Below are 22722 nucleotides of genomic sequence, written 5' to 3'. Positions count from 1 at the left end.
CACTCACTTCTAGCCTACCTTATATTTCCTGGTTATAAGAACAGAGATAAAGTAGGGTGTGTGTGTGTGTGTGTGTGTGTGTGTGTATATATACACATACATACATACATAAAGATTCAAAGAAAAGCAGTATAAAAGATAGAAAACACTAAATGGCAAAAGGCTACTGCTCTCTGAAAGTGAAAAGTCACTCAGTCGTGTCTGATTCTTTGCAATCCCATGGGCTATAGCCCACCAGGCTCCTCTGTCCATGGGAGTCTCCAGGCAAGAATACTGGAGTGGGTGGCCATTCGGGATCTTCCCAACCCAGGGATCGAATCCGTGTCTCCTGCATTACAGGCAGATTCTTTACCATCTGGGCCATCAGACTGCTATCTAAGACCATGATTTTGTGGAAGAGAGAAAAGAATAGGATGTGACTCTCTTACTAAGGTAACTTAATAAAGAATGGAACAATTAGGTAGTTTTAAGAGAATTTTGAAAGATCATTAATACAAAATTATATCAAAATACATAAATGGATGAGAACAGAGATAAAGTAACAAGTCCAATGATTCTTTTCTTCAAGAGTATTTCCTTCCCCCACTCCTCACAAAAAGAAATTAAGGAGAATCATTTTTAATGCAATTATACAAAAACTCTATTTAAAAAATCTTTAATATATGCTCATTGTCAGTTTCTTTCACCACAGTCCTTAGAAGAAATTAGTCTGTTTAAATGTCCCAAATTGTTGATGGTTATAATTATATTCTTCACTAATAGCAACATGAATAACAACCTAGCATAGACAAAAAGAGTAAATGCCAATTGGGAAGAGTAGAAAATATTTCAGGGCAAACTGAAGGCTCAAAAAATTTTTAATAATTCAAATTTAATATGTGGTTTTAGGTTAAAAAGTGTGCTGCTTCTTAAAAGTTATCCTAGTAGAATAAAGTTTGTGTTATACAAAAATGACCATAATGAAATGGAAAAACAACATTCACTCATTACCTACAGCTTTCTTAAAAAAATACATATGCTGAACATATTTTGAACTTCTGTTAATAAATTAGAACTAATGAAAGGTGGGATCAGTAAGAATCAGCACTTTAAAGACTGAAAAAATGAGCACCAAATTCTCTGAAATTACATTGCAAGACTAGATATTTAAATTCATTCCTTTTCTTCTGGCAGATACCCACTTTAAACACTCAGTTCTGATGGCTTATTGCAATGTCTGCTTAATCACGGTTTAACAGGTGAGAGTCCTTTTAGAGCAAGGTTGTTTATAAGTATTCAATATACTTAAAGAACCAAAACACTTTTCAAAGTTTCTAGAAATCTCAAAGCAACTCCAAGGCAATTACCAGTAATCAAAGTGTAGGATAAAAAACCCTTAAGAAATTTTGGATTTAAATCAAGGCTGGTTTTGTAATTTCTTTTCAGTGCCACACTCATAAATGTAAGAAAAAAGTGATATCACTTACTTAAACAAAGGGTAAATATTGACTGCTCTGAAGAGGGGCATCTAATTTCTTATGCTCATGCACTTTTTTAAAACTTCCAAACTATTTACAAGGCTGGCAAAGAAATTTGGTAAAGGTAAGAAACAGTTTTCCTATCAATACTTACCACCTAAAACCTGAGTTTGGCATCAGTTGTCTCATAGTTAAGTCAGGCTTTTTTTTTTTTTTTTAATAAATAATTTTAGCTTCCTTGACAACTCTAATTCTTCTGGGGGTCTTCAAATATATGTAATACATGACTATACAAATGTTCAACTTACTGGCTATGATAATTGTACTACAGGTTAAGTAGGAGAATTTGTATGTTGAAGATTTTATATCTAAAATATTATGATGTGTGCAACTTCATATTGTTTAGCAAAAATTTTAACTGTGAACATGTATGAGTTCATGTATGCATACACCTGCACATGTGTGTTTGTGTGTGTTTGTGTGAGTGTGTGAGAAAGATAAGGGGTGGGTATGGAAGCAAAATGTTAATGACTGGTGAATCTACATGAAGAGTATGTGAGTAGTTATTATACTATCCTTGCACCATTACTAAGGTCTGAAATTTTTCAAAATAAAAAATGTGGTTATAAATGTAACTCTATTTGACCCTAAGCATTATATGTAGTTGCTTTAATTCTTTTTTTGTCTATTCAGATCTTCTGTCATACTTAAACATAGATAGACTCTCTGACATAAAACCCTATTTAGGGCACTGATAATTGTTTCATAATCTTCCATATCTAAAATCTACTTGAGAATGTTATCAGTAAGTTATATAACAACCAAAGAATATTAAAAGTATAATTGTATTAAAAAATTGCTAAACAATGAGTTTTTCCTTTAAAGTAAAATTACCACTGATTACTTTCTTACCTTGAAGAGCCTGCAACTTATGATCATTTGAAGAATTAAGAAATCTGTCCACAATTGTAACTCTGTTCTGGAGGAGTTTCTCAATAAGTTCAAGTCCATCAGGTCCCAGCAGCTCAAACAGCTTATAAGAAGAGGAAAATCAAAACAAACTGTTAACTCAAAATTAACGTTTTCAAGTTATTAACATCTATTCAACAGAGCGATGAAGCTAAACTAACACAGAAGAACCTAAAAAATATTTAGAAAAGAATTGTAAAAAAATAATAACTTAGGAAAGAAAAAAAAAACCAAAAACTCCTCATATTGCTAAGGAGCTTTCAGTTTTATAAGGCTATCTACAATTACATGGGATTTCCCAGGCAAGGATATTGGAGTGAGTTTCCATTTCCTTCTCCAGGGGGGATCTTCCCGACCCAGGGGTCAAACCCTGGTCTCCTGCATCGCAGGTGGATCTTTATCACTGAGTCACCAGAGAAGCCCTATATAATTAAAGAGCATGACCCAACTGTTAAAATAATTATGATTCATATATAAAACTCTAAATCACAAACCAAAAGTTTCTTACAATTGGTTTCTCTTGGGATAACCAAGGCCATGAAGTTGAAGCCAAAGAGCTATCTCAAAAACAGCAGAGTTGTGGTAAACCACAATTAGAAGATTCACAGATTCAACAACCAAGTTGCAGAAGAGAACTGAGAAAAGACACAATTGAGAGGACCCCTCTTGGGGTGAGAAAAAACACCAACACTAACATTTGGAATTAGTCCTTCAAAGGGGTCACAGATTTATTGGATTAGTTCATGGAACCATTTAGGGTCCAGGGCATTTTTGCAAACAATAGAATGGTCAGCTGGTAATTAGTATGGGTGAACTCCGGGAGCTGGTGATGGACAGGGAGGCCTGGTGTGCTGCGATTCATGGGGTCGCAAAGAGTCGGACACGACTGAGCGACTGAACTGAACTGAACTGAATGGCTGAGTGGAGTCAGGAGAAGTGGGGAAAAGGGTTCGGCTAACACTACCTTTGTCCCAGAGTGACTTCAGGTAAACTCACAGATGTGTCTCCACAAGGAGCACCACCAGAAACTAAACACTGTGGAGTGAGAAATAAATGTCTGCACTGAAATAATCCAGCTGGCCACTAAATCAACACGCAATAACAATAACAAGCCTTATAGGTGGAACTAGAAGAAATGGACAACTTGCTAGAAAGACATACCAAAAATAACTCAAGACTACCAAAACTAACTCAAGACAATCTGAATAGATCTAAAACAAGTGAAAGCTGAATTAGTAATCAAAAACTACCCACAAAGAAAAATCCACGTCCAGATAGCTTCAATGGTGAATTCTACAAAGCATTTAAAAAGTTAAAACCAATTCCTCACAAACACTTCCAAAAAACAGAGGAGGGAAGAAGAATACTTCACAATTCATTTTATGAGGTCAGTACTACTCTGACCCCACAACCAGACAAATACATCAAAAGAAAACTATAGATGAGTATTTCTTAGCAATACAGACACAAAAGCCTCAGGGAAATACAAGCAGACCAGATCAAATACAGCAATTTATGAAAAATGTATATACCATGACAATGTGAGACTTATTTCAGGAATATCAGGTTAGTTCAATATAAGAAAATCATTTATATATTATATCATGGCAATAGAATAAAAAGCAAAAATCACATGGTTAGCTCAACAGATGCAGAAAAACCATTTGATAAAATCCAACATCCTTTTGTGATAAAAACAATCAATGAGCTAAGACTAGAAAGGAACTTCCATAACCTGATAAGGGGCATCTATAAAAATCCCACGGTTAACATCATACTTAATGGTGAAACACTGGAAAACACTTACTTTCCCACTAAGAACAGAAACAAGACAAAAGAGTGTGCATTTGTGACTTCTATTGAACATTGTATTGGAGGTTCAAGTCAGGGCAATTAGGTAAGAAAAAGAAGCAGATAGCATGCAGACTGAAAATGAAAAGGTATAACTACTTCTATTTGCAGAAATAGTTGGAAAATAGAAAATACTAAATTTTCTCTATGTGGAAAATACTAAAGAACATACTAAAATAGTATTAGAACTAATAAATAAGTGAGGTTTTAAAAAAGCACATCAAGACCATTCAGTGAGGAAAGATCAGTCTTTTCAACAAACGATGGGACAACTGGCTAGCCCCATATGAAATAAATTGAAGTTGGACCCTTATACTACACACGAAAATTAAAGAGAAATGGGTCAGTTATCTACATTTAACATACAAACTTATGAACTCTTTATTGAAGTAAATCTTAATGGGTTCAGATTTGGTAAGGGATTCTTATACATGACACCAAAAGCATGATTAACACAAGAAAACACAGATAATCTGGACTTCATAAAAATAAGAAACATCTGCTTCAAGGACACCATCAAGAAAGTGAATTAAACAACTCACAGGATGGGATAAAATATTTGCCAATCATATATCTGTGAAAGGACTTGTATCCAGAATACATAAACAGTTCTTACTACTAATAAAAAGGTAACCAATGAAAAAATGAGCCAAGGATCTGAATTTATCCAAGGAAAATTGACAAATGACCAATAAGCACATGAAAAGATACTCAACATCATTAGTCACTAAAGAAATGCAAAGAAGACCCACTGGAAAGAAGAATTTTTTAATGGAAAATAATGTGTTGGCAAGGATGTAGAGAAAACTAGGATTCTCATACTTTGTAGGAATACAAAGTTGTGTAACCATTGTGAAAAACAGCTTTCTGATTCCTCAGTAAGTTAAACATAGAATTACAATACAACTCAGCAATTCCATCCCTAGGTATATACCCAAAAGAATTTAAAACTTATCCAAACAAAAACTTGCACATGAATAGGGCTATTAACATAGCCAAAAGGTAGGAATAACCCAAATGTCCATCAACTCATGCATAGATAAACAAAAAGCAGTATACTCACACAACAGAAAATACTAAGGCATAAAAAGGAATGAAGTAGTATACAACATGGATAAACCTTCAAAACACTTTGCTAAGTAAAATAAGCTAGTCATAAAAGGTCATATATGATTCCATTAATATGTTATGTCTTAAATAGGGGAATCTCTAGAGACAGAAAGTAAGCTAGTGGTTGTTCAGGGCTTGGGGGTTGGGGCAAGGGGGCGGGGTCAGGAGGGAGTAGAGAAAATAAATAGCTAAAGGTTCAGGATTTCTTTTTGAAGTTTTGTAAATGCTTTAAAGTTGACCATGGTGATGGTTGTACTTACCTATGAATATACTAAAAATTACTGATTTATATACTTTAAGTGAGAGAATTGTATGGTATGTGTACTATTTATCGATGAAGCTATTTTTTTAAATTATGAACCAAAATGACTTATAATACTTAAAGTAACCAATAAACTGCTTAGGGTTGGAAATATTAAGGATAAAGATTAAATATAAATCTCCTGATAAGCATGTTAAGTAGGTTTTGAATGGCTGTTAGACACAAGCCAGCCTCATGCTTAAGGTAAGGGTGGTATTAAAAAACAAGAAATTCAAAAAACATAAATGTAACACATACCTACAGAGCTAATTTCCCCCGACACTCCAAACCAACTGTATCAGGAAATGCTCTCTACATACACCATGAAATGTCTTTATATCCTACCAACTTTCAAAGACTGTGTTAATTCTTAAATTGAAACCATTTCCCCATAAGAATGTGATATACTGGAGCAGTTACCCTGACATATATTCCCAGCTACTCAAGGTTATTTAATTTGAAATATAATGTTGACATATGAAAAATTAGATTCAGAAATTTTTAGTCTAACATAATTTTAGGAAACCACCAGTGTAATTGGAAGATAACTTCTAGACAAAATATCTCAGGTACAAAATCATAGCACATAGAACATGTTATTAATATTTCTTAAAAACAACATATCTGTAGATCTAGCAAAAAGACAAGAAAGCGGTTTTGCTCTGAATAGCAGGACTTCCCTAACCCACAATGAAGAATCCCCAGCAGAATTCTGAGATCAGCTGCCATCAGATTTAAAGCAATCCCAAATTCTGCTTTTCCTAACATTTGCCATTTTCATCTACACTGAGAGCAGGTGCAGTTCTCATTCAAGATTTGCACTACAAACTAATCTGGCACTGAGACTAGCTGTTTATAAAGGTACAGCTGTCTGGATGATTGCAAACAAGTTCCAGAAGCTATCAAATTGTAAAAAAAAAAGGGGGGGCAGGTAGGAAAAGTTAGCTATGGGTAGAGAAGAAGGCATCAACTACAGAGTTTAAAAAAAAAAAAATACAGCTCTCAAACAATAAAAAGACAAGTTTTACTTGGCTTTAAGTAAAACTTTACTCTGGCTGTAAGTTAAGGATATGAGATTTAAAGGAACAGACACAATAGGAACAGACAGGTAATATCCTATTCATGGTAGATTCTGCTAAAGCCAACATTATCTATTAAATAATTTATCAACAGATAAAGGTGCTCAGAGATCTCACTGTTATCATAATTCCTTTTTTTATTAAATTAGATGATTAATTTAAAGTACCTCCTCATTAGACTAAAATAATGGAAACAATAAGAAAAATTAACCAACAGACTACATTCCTGAAAAGTCAAAAATAAATTTCAGAACATGTACAGACTAACTTTAAAGCAGCATTACTTCTTTGTTTCTTACACTTTTAACAGATGAATGTAGTTTGTGAATCTCTCAGGAAAGGCAATCCCCACCTTCCACTGTATTCTGACTTATATCATTTTTATTCCAACAGGAACAAAGCTATAGTGGATGCTATATCCCCAACACAGTATCAAATAAATCAGAAACATTATATTATCATAAAAGCAAAACATAAAGTAATGAAAACCTTTAAATAATATACCACGGAAAATTATACTACAAATCTTAGGAAAACTGGTAAGAAAAAAAGTTATCATGGGGCTAAATAAGAACTATAAATCTGTTCAAGAACTAGGGTATGCAGAGATACGCTGAGGGTTTGTGAAACCTCAGAATAAACATGATAAACATACTTGCCTTATGGGTTTACTCAAAGATTTTCATGCAAAACATTATTTCCAAGTGAAAGGTTCTGGTCATGTTAATGTCCTGTTTGAAGCCTATTTCTTAGGTTAGTCAAAAAATGTTAGACAAAGTATTTAATCACTAAAACAGCTTTAAAGCAAATAAAACTCAGGTTTTTAAAAGGTTTGTCAGTTCCATTCTGCTGCCATCTAGTCAATATTAAGGAATTCATTAAAAGTCAAAAATAAGTCTATCTGAAGTTCCCAAAAAATCACTTTCAAAATAAAGACCAATCAGTCTCCCTTCTTCCTGTGAAGAAATGACTCATTGGAAAAGACTCTGATGCTGGGAAAGGTTGAAGGCAGGAGGAGAAAGGGATGACAGAGGATGAGATGCTTGGATGGATCACCATCTTGGTGGACATGAGTTTGAGCCACTTCCGGGAGCTGGTGAAGGACAGGGAAGCCTGGAGTGCTGCAGTCCATGGGGTCGCAAAGATCTGGACAAGACTGAGTGACTGAACTGAACTGATTCTCCCTATCAAATAGTCAATGGGCATTCTGAAAAACAGCTAGTGATGCACATTGGGCATAATACATTCATGTGAATGAGGCACAACAATACAGTTAAGTGGATTATGGAATTAACCACAATATGGAGACTACCCTCTAAAGCTGTTCTTCAAAAACTGGCCATGGTGATAGACAGGTACACACTGCTATATTCAAAATGGATAACCTGGCTTCCCTGGTGGTCCAGTGCATAAGAATCTTCCTTGTAATGCAAGGGACATGGGTTTGATCCCTGGTCCAAGAAGATCCCACTTGCCTAAGTCTTTGCACTACAACTATGGAGCCCGTGCTCTACAGCCTGGGAGCCGCAACTACTGAACCCACACTCTAGAGCCCATGCTTTGCGACAAGAGAAGGCACGGCCAACTAAAAAAGCCCTTGCAAAACAACAAAGCACCACAGCCCAAAAATTAAATAAATAAATAAATCTTAAAAAATAGATAACCAACAAGAACATATGGCATAGCACAGGGAAACTCTGCTCAATGTTCTTTGAAAGCCTGGATGGGAGGGAATTTGGGGGAGAATGGATATATGTACATGTATGACTGAGTCCCTTTGCTGTACACCTGAAACTATCACAACATGTTAACTGGCTATACACCAATACAAAATTTACAAGTTTAATGGTAAAAAAAAAGAAAATTAAAAAAAGAAGATTGACCATGGCTTTGTCTTGTTCAAAATTTTATGATATATAAACTAGAAGACATATTAAATCAAATTTACTTCAAGTATTAATATGGTTCATGATAGAATCAAAATTTTGAAATTTTCTAAATAGTCTGATATAATCTGCCAGACCAAAGGAAAAGTAATAGAGGTAAATATAAAACCCCACAATTATAGAAACCACATGTAAAATCAACAACAATAAAAATTCAAATAGAAAAAAAAGCTCCTGTGTACAGGATTAAGAAATATTATCCCACAAATAAATTCCTAAGAAAAATCCAGAAAAGATAGTGTGTGTGTGTGTGTGTGTGTGTGTGTGTGTGTATGTGTTAGTTGCTCAGTGGTGTCCAACTGTGCAACCCCATGGACTGTAGCTGGAGAGGTTGGTTATTTACTGACTCAATATGGATTTTTTAAAATGCAATGAAGGCTAGGGGAAAATTGCAATATTGTATCACAAAAATCCCACTTAGCATCTCAAAGGATACTACATTAATTGAATCATATTTAGACGGCTGAGTTCAATTTTAATCTATACATTTTCAAACAGACAAAAAAAGAGTAGAACAAGAAAAAGAAAGTAAAAATAAGATATATCTATGCAAGATATATATCTATGCAGATCTCTTATCTATTATTATCCATTCTGTTTGAAGGATCCTCATTCATAGATTTGACAAAGACAATGAATATTATTCTGGGTCCATCTTCCTTGACCTTCCTCCATATATCATTCCTTATCCTTCTTGAAACACACTTTTCCTTTGATATCCTTGACACACCATTCTTTTGATATGTATCCTATCACTCTGACTGTTATATTCCTATCTTCTCTTCAGGTTCACTTTGACTATTACACATTGGAGCTCCTTAAGGTTTAATCCCAGGCTTTCTCTTACTTCCACTACTTGTTCTTTCCTTAACTGCTCACATACGAGCCTTCAACTCCCATTAGCACGCATATAGTGATAACTCGTACATTTACACATCCTTCCCAGATCTCTATGCTGAATTTCATGTATCTAATTGCCCAGTTGTCATCTCCCACTTGGAAGTCTTAAGACCTCCCACAATTCCACATATGCCCAAAACTATCTCTCAGTTTTCCACATATTTCACTGTTTTATACTTGCTCTTTATTTCCATGAATGGCACTGCCATCCTTCTAGTTACACAAGTCAAAAGCTAAAATGCATCCTTACCACCTCTTTACCCCATCACACCCAACTCTAACCCTGTCATTCAATCCACTCTCAAGTTCTCTCAATTACTAAACAGATTTCAAGCCTTTGTCCTAGTCTGTCTTAAACTCCCAGTTACTGCCTATACCACTCAAAAGGTTTCCTAAATGGTTTTTGCACATCTATCCAAATGACACAGAGCACAGAACAATGACGATTTTATGAAATGTAGATCTGATCAACGTTCACTGCCTTCTGTCCATCCCTTGACAACAAATTTTCAATTGCCCTCCACTGTTCTCAAGATAAAGTACTGAATTGAACTGAACATAGAACCAGAACCTCAAAACATCACAAAGTGCTAAATGAAGAGTCAATAACACTGATACTGAGGTATATTCAATTGCACTGCTCTGACTAGAAAGAATTTTAATATCAATAATAAAGTTAAATACTCTTCAAAACGGCATCCTTTTTAATACTCCTCAGTCACATTAACTACATGTCAAGAGACGAGGCTAGTGATAAGGCAAGTGGCTACTGCATTAAAGAGTAAACAGAATACTTTAATCATCACAAAAAGACAGCACTAGGCTAGAAGATATTTTGATTCTATTATAAAACACTCTGCTGAGATATAGATAGAATATTTTTATACAGAAAAATTTATCTGTCTAGTTGTATCACAATGACTACCAAATTAGATTTTCTTTAAAACTCATAGTTTTACATAGAGTTTATTTACTTTTGTATATTCTACAAGTTTTGGCAAATGTATGATGCCTACATGTATCCATCATTATATTATCATAACAGAAGAGTTCACTGCCCTAAAAATCCCCTGTGTGCCACCAATTCATCCCTTTATTCTTTCTCTCCAGACCCTGGTAACCACTTATCTTTTGACTGTCTCCAGAGTTTTGCCTTTTCCAGAATGTCACATAGTTGGAATCATACAGTGCACACCCTTTTCTGATTGACTTCTTTCACTTAGCAATAATCATTTAAAGTTCTTAAGTTTTTTCATGGCTTGCAGGCTCATTTTCTTTTATCACTGAATATTATTCCATCATATGGATATACCACAGTTTATTCATCTATTTCCCTACTGAAGGATATCTAGTTTGCTTTTGACAACTGTCTTTTTTATTTCATTAAATTCTGTTTTTTTTACACAAATTATCTCATCCATAAAAATATGCAAGCAAGTCCTACTGAGAGAAATGCTGAAAAAATATCACTAAATTGCACATTTTTCATTTTTGTCTTTTCCAAATTTTCTACAATAATAAACATATATTACTTAATCAGATGAAGTTTTATTTTTAGATAATACAAACAAGATTCTGGTTTAACAATTGTTTTTTAACTTTTTTTCCATTAAGGGTACAAAGCATCACTAACAATAAATAAAATAGATTTTCACAAATTGCCATTATTTGGAATGAACACAAGAAATTATATAAACCAAAAAATCCCTTATCATGTTAACAAATCAGCTGATAACTAATAGTACAAGGACCAAGGAATAAACTTTTTTCCTCTACCAAATCTTATTTTTCAAATGAAAAACTTTTTTTACAATCAAATACAGTGTAACCACAAAGGAATCAGGCTAACACAGCATTTTCTAAAAAATCTGACCACTGAAAAACTATTTCAGTACCTTTAACATTATAATTATCAGTTCCAATGGCAATGAATGTGTAACAATTTAATCATTTGAGTTAATAAGTAAATCCATTATCCTAATATCTAACTGGAGAGGTATAGAGATGCAGAAAGTGTGGAAAATACATTGTATTCTAAATATTAACAGAAGAGCCATGATGGCACTTTGAACTAAGCTAGTTAGAGAAAGGAACAGCAGCTTGCAAACAGAAATTAAAAATTTGCTTGAGCATTTAAATGACTAGATTTACAAAATGGAGCATGGGAATAAAGTATTACTCTCCAAGTAAGCTTATTTAATTGTATATCAAAAGCAATTTAACATTTTCACAAAGTAATACATGTAACTCCTCAAATATACATTCAATGTTGGTATGAGACTTATTTATTATGTTTCATGGTAATACACAGGGAATAATGTTCAGCCTCTTTCCTTACTGGCAGAGACAAGGAAAATCACAGCATTTATTAGGTGTACTTTCTATCTGGAGGATTTGTAAGACACTATACTCTCTACTGGAGAAGGCAATGGCACCCCACTCCAGTACTTTTGCCTAGAAAATCCCATGGACGGTGGAGCCTGGTAGGCTGCAGTCCATGGGGTCACTAGAGTCAGACACGACTAAGCGACTTCACTTTCACTTTTCACTTTCATGCATTGGAGAAGGAAATGGCAACCCACGCCAGTGTTCTTGCCTGGAGAATCCCACAGATGGGGGAGCCTGGTGGGCTGCCGTCTATGGGGTCTCACAGAGTCAGACATGACTGAAGTGACTTAGCAGTAGCAGTAGCATATTCTCTACACAGAAATTGAGTCCCCAGGAATATTACAGAACACATCACTTTTTCTGGGTATTAGTTAATATATAAAATGCATAAGCAATAAAGTTATGAGAACCAAATACCCATATAAACAAGACACAGGGTTAATAGGAGCAAAATAGGGCTTCCTTGGTGGCTCAGCGGTAAAGAATCTACCTGCCGATGCAGGAGACACAGATTCGATCCCTGGTCCAGGAAGATCCCACAGGCCTAGAAGCAACTAAGCTCATGTACCACAGCTATTGAGCTTGAGGTCTAGAGCCCACATGCCACAATTACTGAAGCCACAGAGCCCTAAAGCCTGTGCTCTGCAACAAGAGAACTCACCAAAACGAGAAACCCGTGCACTGCAACGAAGAGCTAACCCCGCTCCCAGCAACTAGAGAAAAGCCCCCACAGCAACGAAGACACAGCACAGCCAAAAGTAGATAAATAAATTATTTTAAAATAACAAAATAAAGCTAAATAATAATGTCCCTGCAGAAGGAAATGGCAACCCACTCCAGTATTCTTGCCTGGGAAATCCCATGAACAGAGGAGCCTGGTGGGTTACAGTCCATGGGGTTGCAAAGAGTCAGACACAACTCAGTGACTTAACCACTAAACAACAACAAAAATAATAAAGTAAGTAACAATGAGTTGGACTGTGAAGAAGGCTGAGCGCCGAAGAATTGATGCTTTTGAACTGTGGTGTTGGAGAAGACTCTTGAGAGTCCCTTGGACTCCAAGGAGATCCAACCAGTCCATTCTGAAGATCAGCCCTGGGATTTCTTTGGAAGGAATGATGCTGAAGCTGAAACTCCAGTACTTTGGCCACCTCATGCAAAGAGCTGACTCACTGGAAAAGACTCTGATGCTGGGAGGGATTGGGGGCAGGAGGAGAAGGAGACGACAGAGGATAAGATGGCTGGATGGCATCACTGACTCGATGGACCTGAGTCTGAGTGAACTCCAGGAGTTGGTGATGGACAGGGAGGCCTGGCGTGCTGCGATCCATGGGGTCGCAAAGAGTCAGACACGACTGAGCGACTGAACTGAACTGAACTGAACAATGAGTTACTGGGAATTTTTTGTTAAAATTATCAAAATACTTGTAAAGGCTACAAGTATTAGTTATTCTTATTAAAACAACAAAACCATCGTGATTAATTTTCCATTGTCTTAAGCAAACTTAAGATTTCCATTTTAACCCTAAGTAGAAAGAACAGCTGAAGAAGAAGTGTTTATTGGTCATGGATTCTGACAGTACAACTGACTTTCCATATACTGAATTTAGTCTACTATTTTCAAATTGTAGAATGTTTATAAATAAAAAAACCCTTAAACAGTTTGTCACAATAAAAAATAATGATCTTAAAGGATAACCACAGTCATTTCTCTTTTTTAAAAAATACAATATATTTTACATTTAAATTTCTTCTTAAAATTATTTTGAAAAAAAAAAAAAAAAACTCCCTTTTACCCTTAACACAGGAAGGAGGCTACCTTCTGATAACAAGTATTAGCAATTAAGATGAAAAAGAAGGTATGGCACAAAATTCACACTTGAATGCACCTTCTCTGGTAAGACAGAAAAAGAGAAAAACCTAAAAGATACCTCAACCTTAAAAAGAAGAAAAACATCTCTCTTGGCCATAAATAGAGCAAAAAAAAGGGAAGCACTGAGTACAGTAAAAGTGACAATTGAGCTCCAGTTTCGGACAGCAAGGCCAGGAGCCTGGCTCCTGTGAGATAATCTAGATGAAAAATGCTGCAAACAATGTGGGAAGCAGAGCCAGGGGACTTAGGTGAAGCCAGAGCATGGGCACAGAGCTCCCATGTTCATGAGAAGGGCCTGAAAAGAACTACCATCAAAATGAGACGTGGGGCCACACCTTCTACAGCAATCTAGGATGGGGAGGAGGGGGAATGTGGAGGGAAGATCCTACAAATCAACATCAGCGTAAGAATTAAAATTTTAAAACATATGAACAAATCTTAAACTAAAAATGACAGTCAACAAAATCGACACAGGAACTTAAGTTTACTCAGAAGAAGGTAATACAGAACAATGTGATACAGACTTTCAAGTAAGCACTAAAGTTCCAGGAGATAATAAAGCAGTTGTTTTCTATTAAAAGGATTTATGAAACAAAACAAAAGAAGGTATATTGAAACATTCTATCCTTTTTGCTCAATTTTTCTGTAAACAATGCTGCTATTTAAGAAGTTTATTAATTTAAAAAATGATAACTGATTCAAGGAAAAATAAATTTTAAAGCTCTATCAATCAAGGTGATTCTCCTACTGCTGATAAATATTTATAAAGTTAAAGGACCATACACTTGTGGTTTAAGTAAAAACTACCTAGTAAAATGCCTTACATATAAAAAAAAAAAAGATGCTTAACAAATCTTTGTGAAGAAAATGAGTAATGAAAAGAGGGAATTAATGGTCAATATGAGGTCATTTTCAAACCGCAATAGTTACCAGGTCGTAAAGTATACATATCTTTTAATATTCTCATTGGGATCTATTTTATTTTGCAGATACAATAAATGTCCTTGATGTCATTTTATATTTTTAGAGTATTTCAAATGCTATCATGATTATTATCGATAGCATTTAAAAACAAGTAGTTATAAACAGGTTAAAAATTTCAAAGAAGAAACCCATTTCCACTGTGAAACAATTATATCTGTTATAACTGGATGTAACTAGAAGGACAATCAGGCTTGTCTCAAACCCTTTGTATCTAAAGATGGGAAACTACCAGATGTCTTATTATTTAAAACGGATACCCGCTATATGAATAAAAGCCAAAACTTATGTGAGAAAAAATAAAGACCAGCAAAATTAAAATGTGATTCTTTGAAAGCAAACAGTCTTGTATCAAAAATTTGAAAGTACAGATAAAAAGACTGGGGCAACATAACTAAAAGTTGGTGTAAAAAATTTTTTTTTAATTAGAAGACATTCATGAGTAACTTTAGAGCAAAAAGCTTGAATATGTGACTAATGAAATGGCTAATTTCATAGAAAAATATAATTGTCAAATGATTTAAGAAGAAATGGAAAATCTGAATAAACCAACAACTGGAAAATATGAATTGCTAACTACAAAAGACACCAGGTGAGATAAGTTTATTAGCATACTAGTGTCAAACTTTCATGAAAGAAATAATTGCTTTAAGAAACCTTTTTAAAAAATAAAGAAACCTCCAGAAGTTTACTTTATGAAGTCAGAATAACCTTAGGCATTAGTATTAAAATGGGCTTCCCTAGTGGCTCAGATGGTAAAGAATGCACCTGCAATGTAGGAAACCTGGAATTGATCCCTGGGTCAGGACGATTCCCTGGAGAAGAGAATGGCGACCCACTTCAGTATCCTTGCCTGGAGAATTCCATGGACAGAGGAGCCTGGCAGGCTACAGTCCATAGGAGTCAGACATGACTGAGCAACTAACACACTAGTATTAAAACAGGGTAATTTACAAATTATCTGCTCAGGTTGGCATTCTAAGCATAGTAGGAGGACTGGAATATCATGTGACTATCCAATAAAGCCCCATGACAAAGAGGAGGCATTCTGATTTTCATAAATTAAACTAAGGCAAATCCATATATTTCCATTTTTAGTTATAAAATTTTAAAATGTAAGAGTTGTACCTACACCTCTACTGTATATAATAAACAGCATACACCATACACTATAGATAATGTGGTATCCAGAGAAAAATGATACTCAATTTAGGGAATGTCTTCCTTTGAGACAATAAGCAACTTTAGTTAGATTTATACATGAAATGAAAAAGATGTGCATACTGAAAACAAAGAATAATATAGTATGATAAAATAAAACGCTAACTGAGTAATTCCGAAAAGTTTGAATTAACAGTCCATGTGGAACTCAGTATCAGAATAATTATATAAAGCAGAGCATGTTATTTATAACACTGTAAATTATTCTTAGTTTGATTTGTGGCATAAAAAATTATTAAATATTCATACATTCCAAAATAAAGTCTTAAACAACAAAAGAAAATGACCATGAAAATTAGGACAGTATTTATTTAACATTTATTTTTCTCTCAAGAAAAATGTGCTATGCAAATTGTTGCTGCATTGCAGAGAATTAGATAAATTACATTTTCAGAAAAACTTACTCATTATTTACAGGTACTTAATCTATCATAACAACTTAACAAAGCTAAAACCAAGGTCACTTACAACTTAATTAAAACTACTTGGAATGTAAATCTATTTATTCCTCACATACTATAATTAATTAGATGTATAAGTTAAGGTTAAAGTTAAGTATCATTGTATATTTAAAAGTTTACTTTACAATTGCATGCACATGGCAAATTTATAGTATACTAATTATTAAAAAGAAATTACGCTGATTTTTAAATGCCTTAGTGAAAACAAATTTATAGCCATCATATGCATGTATGAGTGGACCATATTATTCATATATATATAAAGCTGAACAAATATGAAATTTTAAATATTTAAATAAATGCTTACAGCAATTTCTAAATCTAATAGCCATACTTATTTACGCCTATAAACTGACAACTAAAACATTATTCAGAATGCTTTTTTATTCATCTCAAATACTTTTAAAACACAGAAATTTATTCTTTATTCTCATATATTACTTTTCTGTATCAATACATTACAGATATTTCTCAATATATGTTTAGAAAATCCACATGCTCTTCCAAATTAGTCATAACAACATTCATTATATCAAACATAATTTTCTTGCCCATTCTCCTTTTAAGTATATGTGTGAAAGTTCCAAGAGGAAGAGACTTAAGAAAGCAAGATAATGGGAATGGGATGACTGAACTCTGTTACCTTACCTTTTTGTCTCCCAAAACCAAAGAGTACTTGACGCACAGTAGAGAATGAATGAATGAGTGAATGAACAGTACCAAACAGAGAAGAATAAAACTAAATGCATGAAATTTGGCAAAATGTCTTACTCTTTGAACAATCATTCCAACTAAGGGCAAAATAGTCTGAAATATGTTATTGCCACAAATTGGAAGCAAGTAAGTATTTTTAAGTCCTCATTTGAGTTTAACATATTAATAATATCTTTTCCTCCATATCTACAACAAGATGACACAAGACCTTGAGAACTTTTGGGGATGAAAGGTATCTTAAAAGTCATATAATTCAACCCTCAACAAATTTCAACAAACTAATCATTGAGTATACATGTCTATCTTTCCAATAAATATCTCATTATTTGCCAAAAGAGCACCTTATATTTAAAGGATTCAGAAAATGTTTGCCTGAGCTGAGATCTGTCTTCATGTACCTTCCACCCAGAGCACTAGTTAAAATTTTGGGCATCCTTCTTCCATGTACAGATCTTCAAATATTATGCCCATCCTCCTATCCCACCATAGATTTCTCTCAAAAAGAATAAACAGTTAGAAGTTTTTCAAGTGTTCATCACAAAACATTAATTCTACTTCCTTCACTGACCTCATCACTCTCTTCTCTATGCCTTTGTAGGACTGTAACTCCCTTAAAAAAACTATGGTGGCCAGGTGCGGCCTAAAGAGCACAAAAAAGAGCTGAACTGTCATTACCCATGTATAAGATTGTACTTTTTTAATATTAAAATTGTCTTGTTAGCTAGCTACATAAGACTGCTTACAAAAATAATACATATGGAATACTTAGCATCTGCTAGGCACTATTTTAAGTGCTTCAAGTGCTTTACATCGTATCTTCACAGCAACCTATATGGTAAGCCTATCACTTTCTCCACATAACAATTACAAAAGCTGCACCTTGGAGAAGTGACTTGGCCAAAGTCAGTTATCAGCAGGAGAGCTAGGATTCATACATGTGTCTGCCCTAAAGCCCATTCTCTCTCTCTCTCTCTTTTTTTTTCCATTCTCTCTTAAACACTTGAATTCACAGGTCCCATGGCTAACTCCCACTGAATTTAGTTTATTCAAATGCTGCTGCTGAACTAGACCTTCCTGTCTAAAATTAACAGTGTTCCTTGTTACAAGTATATGAACTTATATTTATCTGTTTTATCATGCCATTTCAGCCCATTGTTCTAACAATTTGAACCATAAAGAAGATAAAAGCAACATCCAACCAAAATAAAATATATATATATATATACCTAGTGCTTTCCCAATACAGACTGTAAAACTTAAGAGACCTGTTACAGCAGGTAAAACACTTCAACTGTCTCGACCTTTCCTAATTTTTACATTCAGATAAAGTAGAACATGAATTTTCCTCATAAAAATTTTATCCCTTATAAAGTAAAAGTAGGAATGAATAATCTGAAGTGGCAGACAATGTGGAAGTAACAAGAACCTTGGGAGAAAATGGCTATATCACTTCAGAGCACATAATATGAATATATTCATATATGTACCTACAAATTAAATACAAAGATACATCTGACCCAAATAACATTCTGACTAAACCCAGTGAGACTAAAATGAAAAAAATTCATAAAAGAGAGGTTCAATCACGTCCTGGGGACTGCCTTTCTAAGCAGAACACCAAAAAAAAGAAAAGATTCGTAAATGAAAAGATGAATAGACTTGCCTATTTATATACCCAAAACATCTGCAAAAACATTTGCAATCTCATTATAAATTATCTTATTAATTAAGAAAAAGTAACTCAACTTCATCAAATGAAAAATTCGCAATTCTCATAAGAAAGCAGTAAGTGGCCTATAAATATATGGGGAAAAAAATCTTTACCTCAGTAGTAATAAAAATGTAATTAAAACAGTGAGATATCATTTTCCCCCTAATAAACTGGGCCGGCCAAGAATGTAAGTTCAAGGATACTCTTATACACTACAGGCAGAAATGTACACTGGTGGACTCTTCCAGGAAAGAATTCTGTCAGTACTTCTGGATGCAAAATTTTAAGTACTAGGAATATATTAAAGGGGAAAATGTGTGTGAGCAAATATTTAGCATAAGAGTTTTATCATAGAGTAAGGCTAGATTTAACTTAAATCTTCAGTAGCAGAATAAACTAGGATATGATGAAAAATGTATACTCTGCAGCCACTAAAAAGTATTATACATTAACCAAATCACCATGATATATACATGAAACTAATATCACATTGTAAGTCAAGTATACTTCAATTTAAAAAATGTATACAATAGATAATGTATTGCAGATTTTATTGTCATAAAAATGTTTTATTGTCTCACACAGAAGTGTTAAGTAACAAAAAAGCAATTCATAGACCATATGATCCATTTTTAAATTATTCATATTTTTAAAATATATATGCCAAAATAGTTGCTATGACCATGACCAGATATACTGAGAATGCAGATGATTTTGTTTCTACATGTTATATATGTGTGCTCTAAATTTTCTACAATGATACATTTTTTTAATTAGAAAAATAAAGTTGTGTAAAGAACAGTGGATTAAAAAAATGAAATGACACAAAAGGCTAGAATTTCCAGTACAGTCTTGAAAATAAATAATAAGGGGAAAAAACTGGATTCTATAAAACACTATGGCTAGGCAGTAACCATAAACTAAAAAAAAAAAAAACAACCTAGAGGGACATGAGAGAAAGTATGGTAGCAAATCACAATAAAAACTAACATAATTATACATATATGTCTTTAAAACATAGTATTGTAGTATCTATAAAGTTAAATCTCTAAGAATATCTTAGCACATAAAAATGAGAGAAATAACAAAGAGCTTTCTTTACCAAGTTTGAAGCAAGGAAATAAAACCAAGACACATGTTCCTCCATGAGGAAGATAAGAGAAGTCCATTCTCACTTCTCCTACAGGAAACATTAGCTTAAGACAGGAAAGAGCAGAATAGATACCATAAAGACTGAATGCTACCTACAGAGAAATACTGAGCTTTATCTTATGGAGAAAGTAGTAAGGAATCACTTAATGTCTTCAAATAAATAACTTCAGGTTTTCAGACCTTGATGAATCATATCCCAAGGTTCAAAAACTACTTACAGATTTGAGGCCAGAGTCTTTGCTATCTCTGAGGAATAATAAAGGAAAACAGAAGTGCCAGATGAAGGCAAAAGTTCCCAATTTAAAAAATAAATGATGTAAAAGATGGATTGTGAAAATTACTTAATATCAATACATGGAAATGTAACAGAACATGAACAGAATTCACAAGTAAAATCATGGCAAAATAGTCTTCTTTTTCCTATGAGATTGTTAGGTTAGTTGTTCTTAGATTGGAAAAGCAACTGAAAGTTTGATACCTTTGAAGATGAGATGATGAAAGCATTCTACACATCAATAGTGTTAGATCTATAGAGGACTGAACAGCTGTATCCAAATTGTGTCGATAATGGATTAATGCTAACAGGAAAACTGGGAGAGTTTTACACTTAAAAAAAAAAAATACTAAAGAAAAGAAAAATATAACTGCCATCACATGTCTAAAACACAATCATATAAAAGAGGAGACATCTATAACTTTACTTCCCCATGTATAGATATAAGACTAAATGGCAGATGTAATATGAGCAGTTTGTCAGTTTAATAAACAAATAAGTTAGACGAGGGCTACTCAAGAAAGGGGTAAAATATCTTAAAAAAAAAAAAGAAACTCATTAGAATAAGTAGATCTTATTATATGGGCATCACTTGGATAGAATGCTAGACACACACATAATATACTTTGGGGCAGGGTTGGGGGAATGCTATGATTCTAAGTATTCTCTAAGTATAACTTTACCCAGTGGCAGCTCTCTACTCAGACTTGGGGCAGGGGCAGGGCTCTTCTGATTATTTGGTGAAATGACTATAGAAAAAGCAACACATAATTGGCCATTAGAGTTGAAGAGATACTATTTTAATTTCAACCTCATTAATGTTGGCATCCTTATATAATATGAAGACTTTTCATAAAGCATTCATGTTAGACATTCAGCTCGATAATATTTTAAATTTCCTACTCTAGGCACCAAAATCATCACTATAGCCTCCTTGCCAAGCTATAGTGTATATATCAATGTGTGGTCTAGAATCTCCGAGACCCTTTCAGGAGGTCCATGCACCAAAATTAATTTTGTGATAACAGTCAAATGTTATTTGCCTCCTTCATCCTCATCCTCCCATGAGTATAAAGTGAGTGGAGTTTTCAGAGGCTACATAATGTGTGATATATGAACAGACTGCATGCAGAAGCACATATGTGAATCTAGTTGTCTTATATTAAGCTAGATACTGAAAAGACTTGAAAAAATGCCATACAATCCCATTCTTCATACTTTATATTCTATTTTAGAAAAGTTATTTTTCATAAAAATGTTACTTATATTAATATAACATATTTAGTGTTATTGGCATTAATGTAATAGATTTAGCTATTTACACTAATGTAATAGACTTAGTATTATTTTAAATGATTTTTATTTAATAAATACAGTATTTAATAACATATTAAAAACTTTGTTTCAATTTTTAACATAATATTCCATTCAGTTCAGTCGCTCAGTCATGTCTGACCCTAGTAGAACATTATGATAAGCAACATAAAGAAAACTCTATGAGATCCTCCATAATGTTAAACAATGTAAAGTTTGGGAGCCACTTTATTAAGCCATGCTAATTATTCTATATTAAAATTTCAAAGGATGCTCGAATCATTTATAATGCAAATGAGTATTTAAAAAAAATAGTCTTTCCTCAAAAGACATTCTAACCAAATAAGTCCTAATTTTTAAGATCAGGTACATATCTGGAACAGGACTGGGTTCAGAAATGAACTTTCATGGGTTAAATAACACCATCTGCATAGAGTCGATAATGCTAATAGTGAATGTAAAATTAGAAAAGCTATAAAGAATGAACCTCAGCTGCCCAACTGCAAACTATGATAATATCAATATAACTCAAAATTCACTTTTCCTAAGAACTTGTTAAACATAACTTATCAATATTTACATCAATATTAATAACTCTGCAAATAGCATTTAATCCTGAAATAATACCAAGAGATATGTATACTCCATTTCCAATATTTTCAAGTAATTTTCTATTAATTTCTTTTCTATTTTACCAAAGATTTTAAAATCAGAACTCACTACAAAAACTGAATTCAAGACTTTTAGAATAGTGAGACTTATAAAAGCAAAAGAGAAAAAAAAAGCAGTAAAAATAATAATTCTCTGAATTAAGAACTATCCTCTAAGCATCATTTAATTAACTACTTGAAACATCTATATATAACAAGGCATAGATAAAATTTATATACTGATCTGTAAGGTATCCACTCTAATAAAACTTTGCATACATGGAAATATATAATCCTTATTAATGTGGAAGGCAAGAATCTAACATTCGGGAACCTACAGTTTGTGAAACATTATGCTAGGTAGGTACTA

The 22722-nt window shown here is 33.7% G+C and overlaps 1 protein-coding gene across 1 annotated transcript in view; it reads right to left on the bottom strand.

The window, feature by feature from the left end:
* ASCC3 (activating signal cointegrator 1 complex subunit 3) overlaps positions 1-22722 on the bottom strand; it is a 332797-nt gene that overhangs the window by 266796 nt on the left and 43279 nt on the right. The window contains exon 5 of the mRNA NM_001206118.2: positions 2370-2490. Within this exon, the coding sequence (NP_001193047.1) occupies positions 2370-2490 (121 nt within the window). The remainder of the gene's footprint in view (positions 1-2369; positions 2491-22722) is intronic.

Source organism: Bos taurus, chromosome 9 (genome assembly GCF_002263795.3).
Source record: "Bos taurus isolate L1 Dominette 01449 registration number 42190680 breed Hereford chromosome 9, ARS-UCD2.0, whole genome shotgun sequence".
Classification (NCBI taxonomy): domain Eukaryota; kingdom Metazoa; phylum Chordata; class Mammalia; order Artiodactyla; family Bovidae; genus Bos; species Bos taurus.
This window is presented reverse-complemented; position numbering and strand designations above follow the sequence as displayed.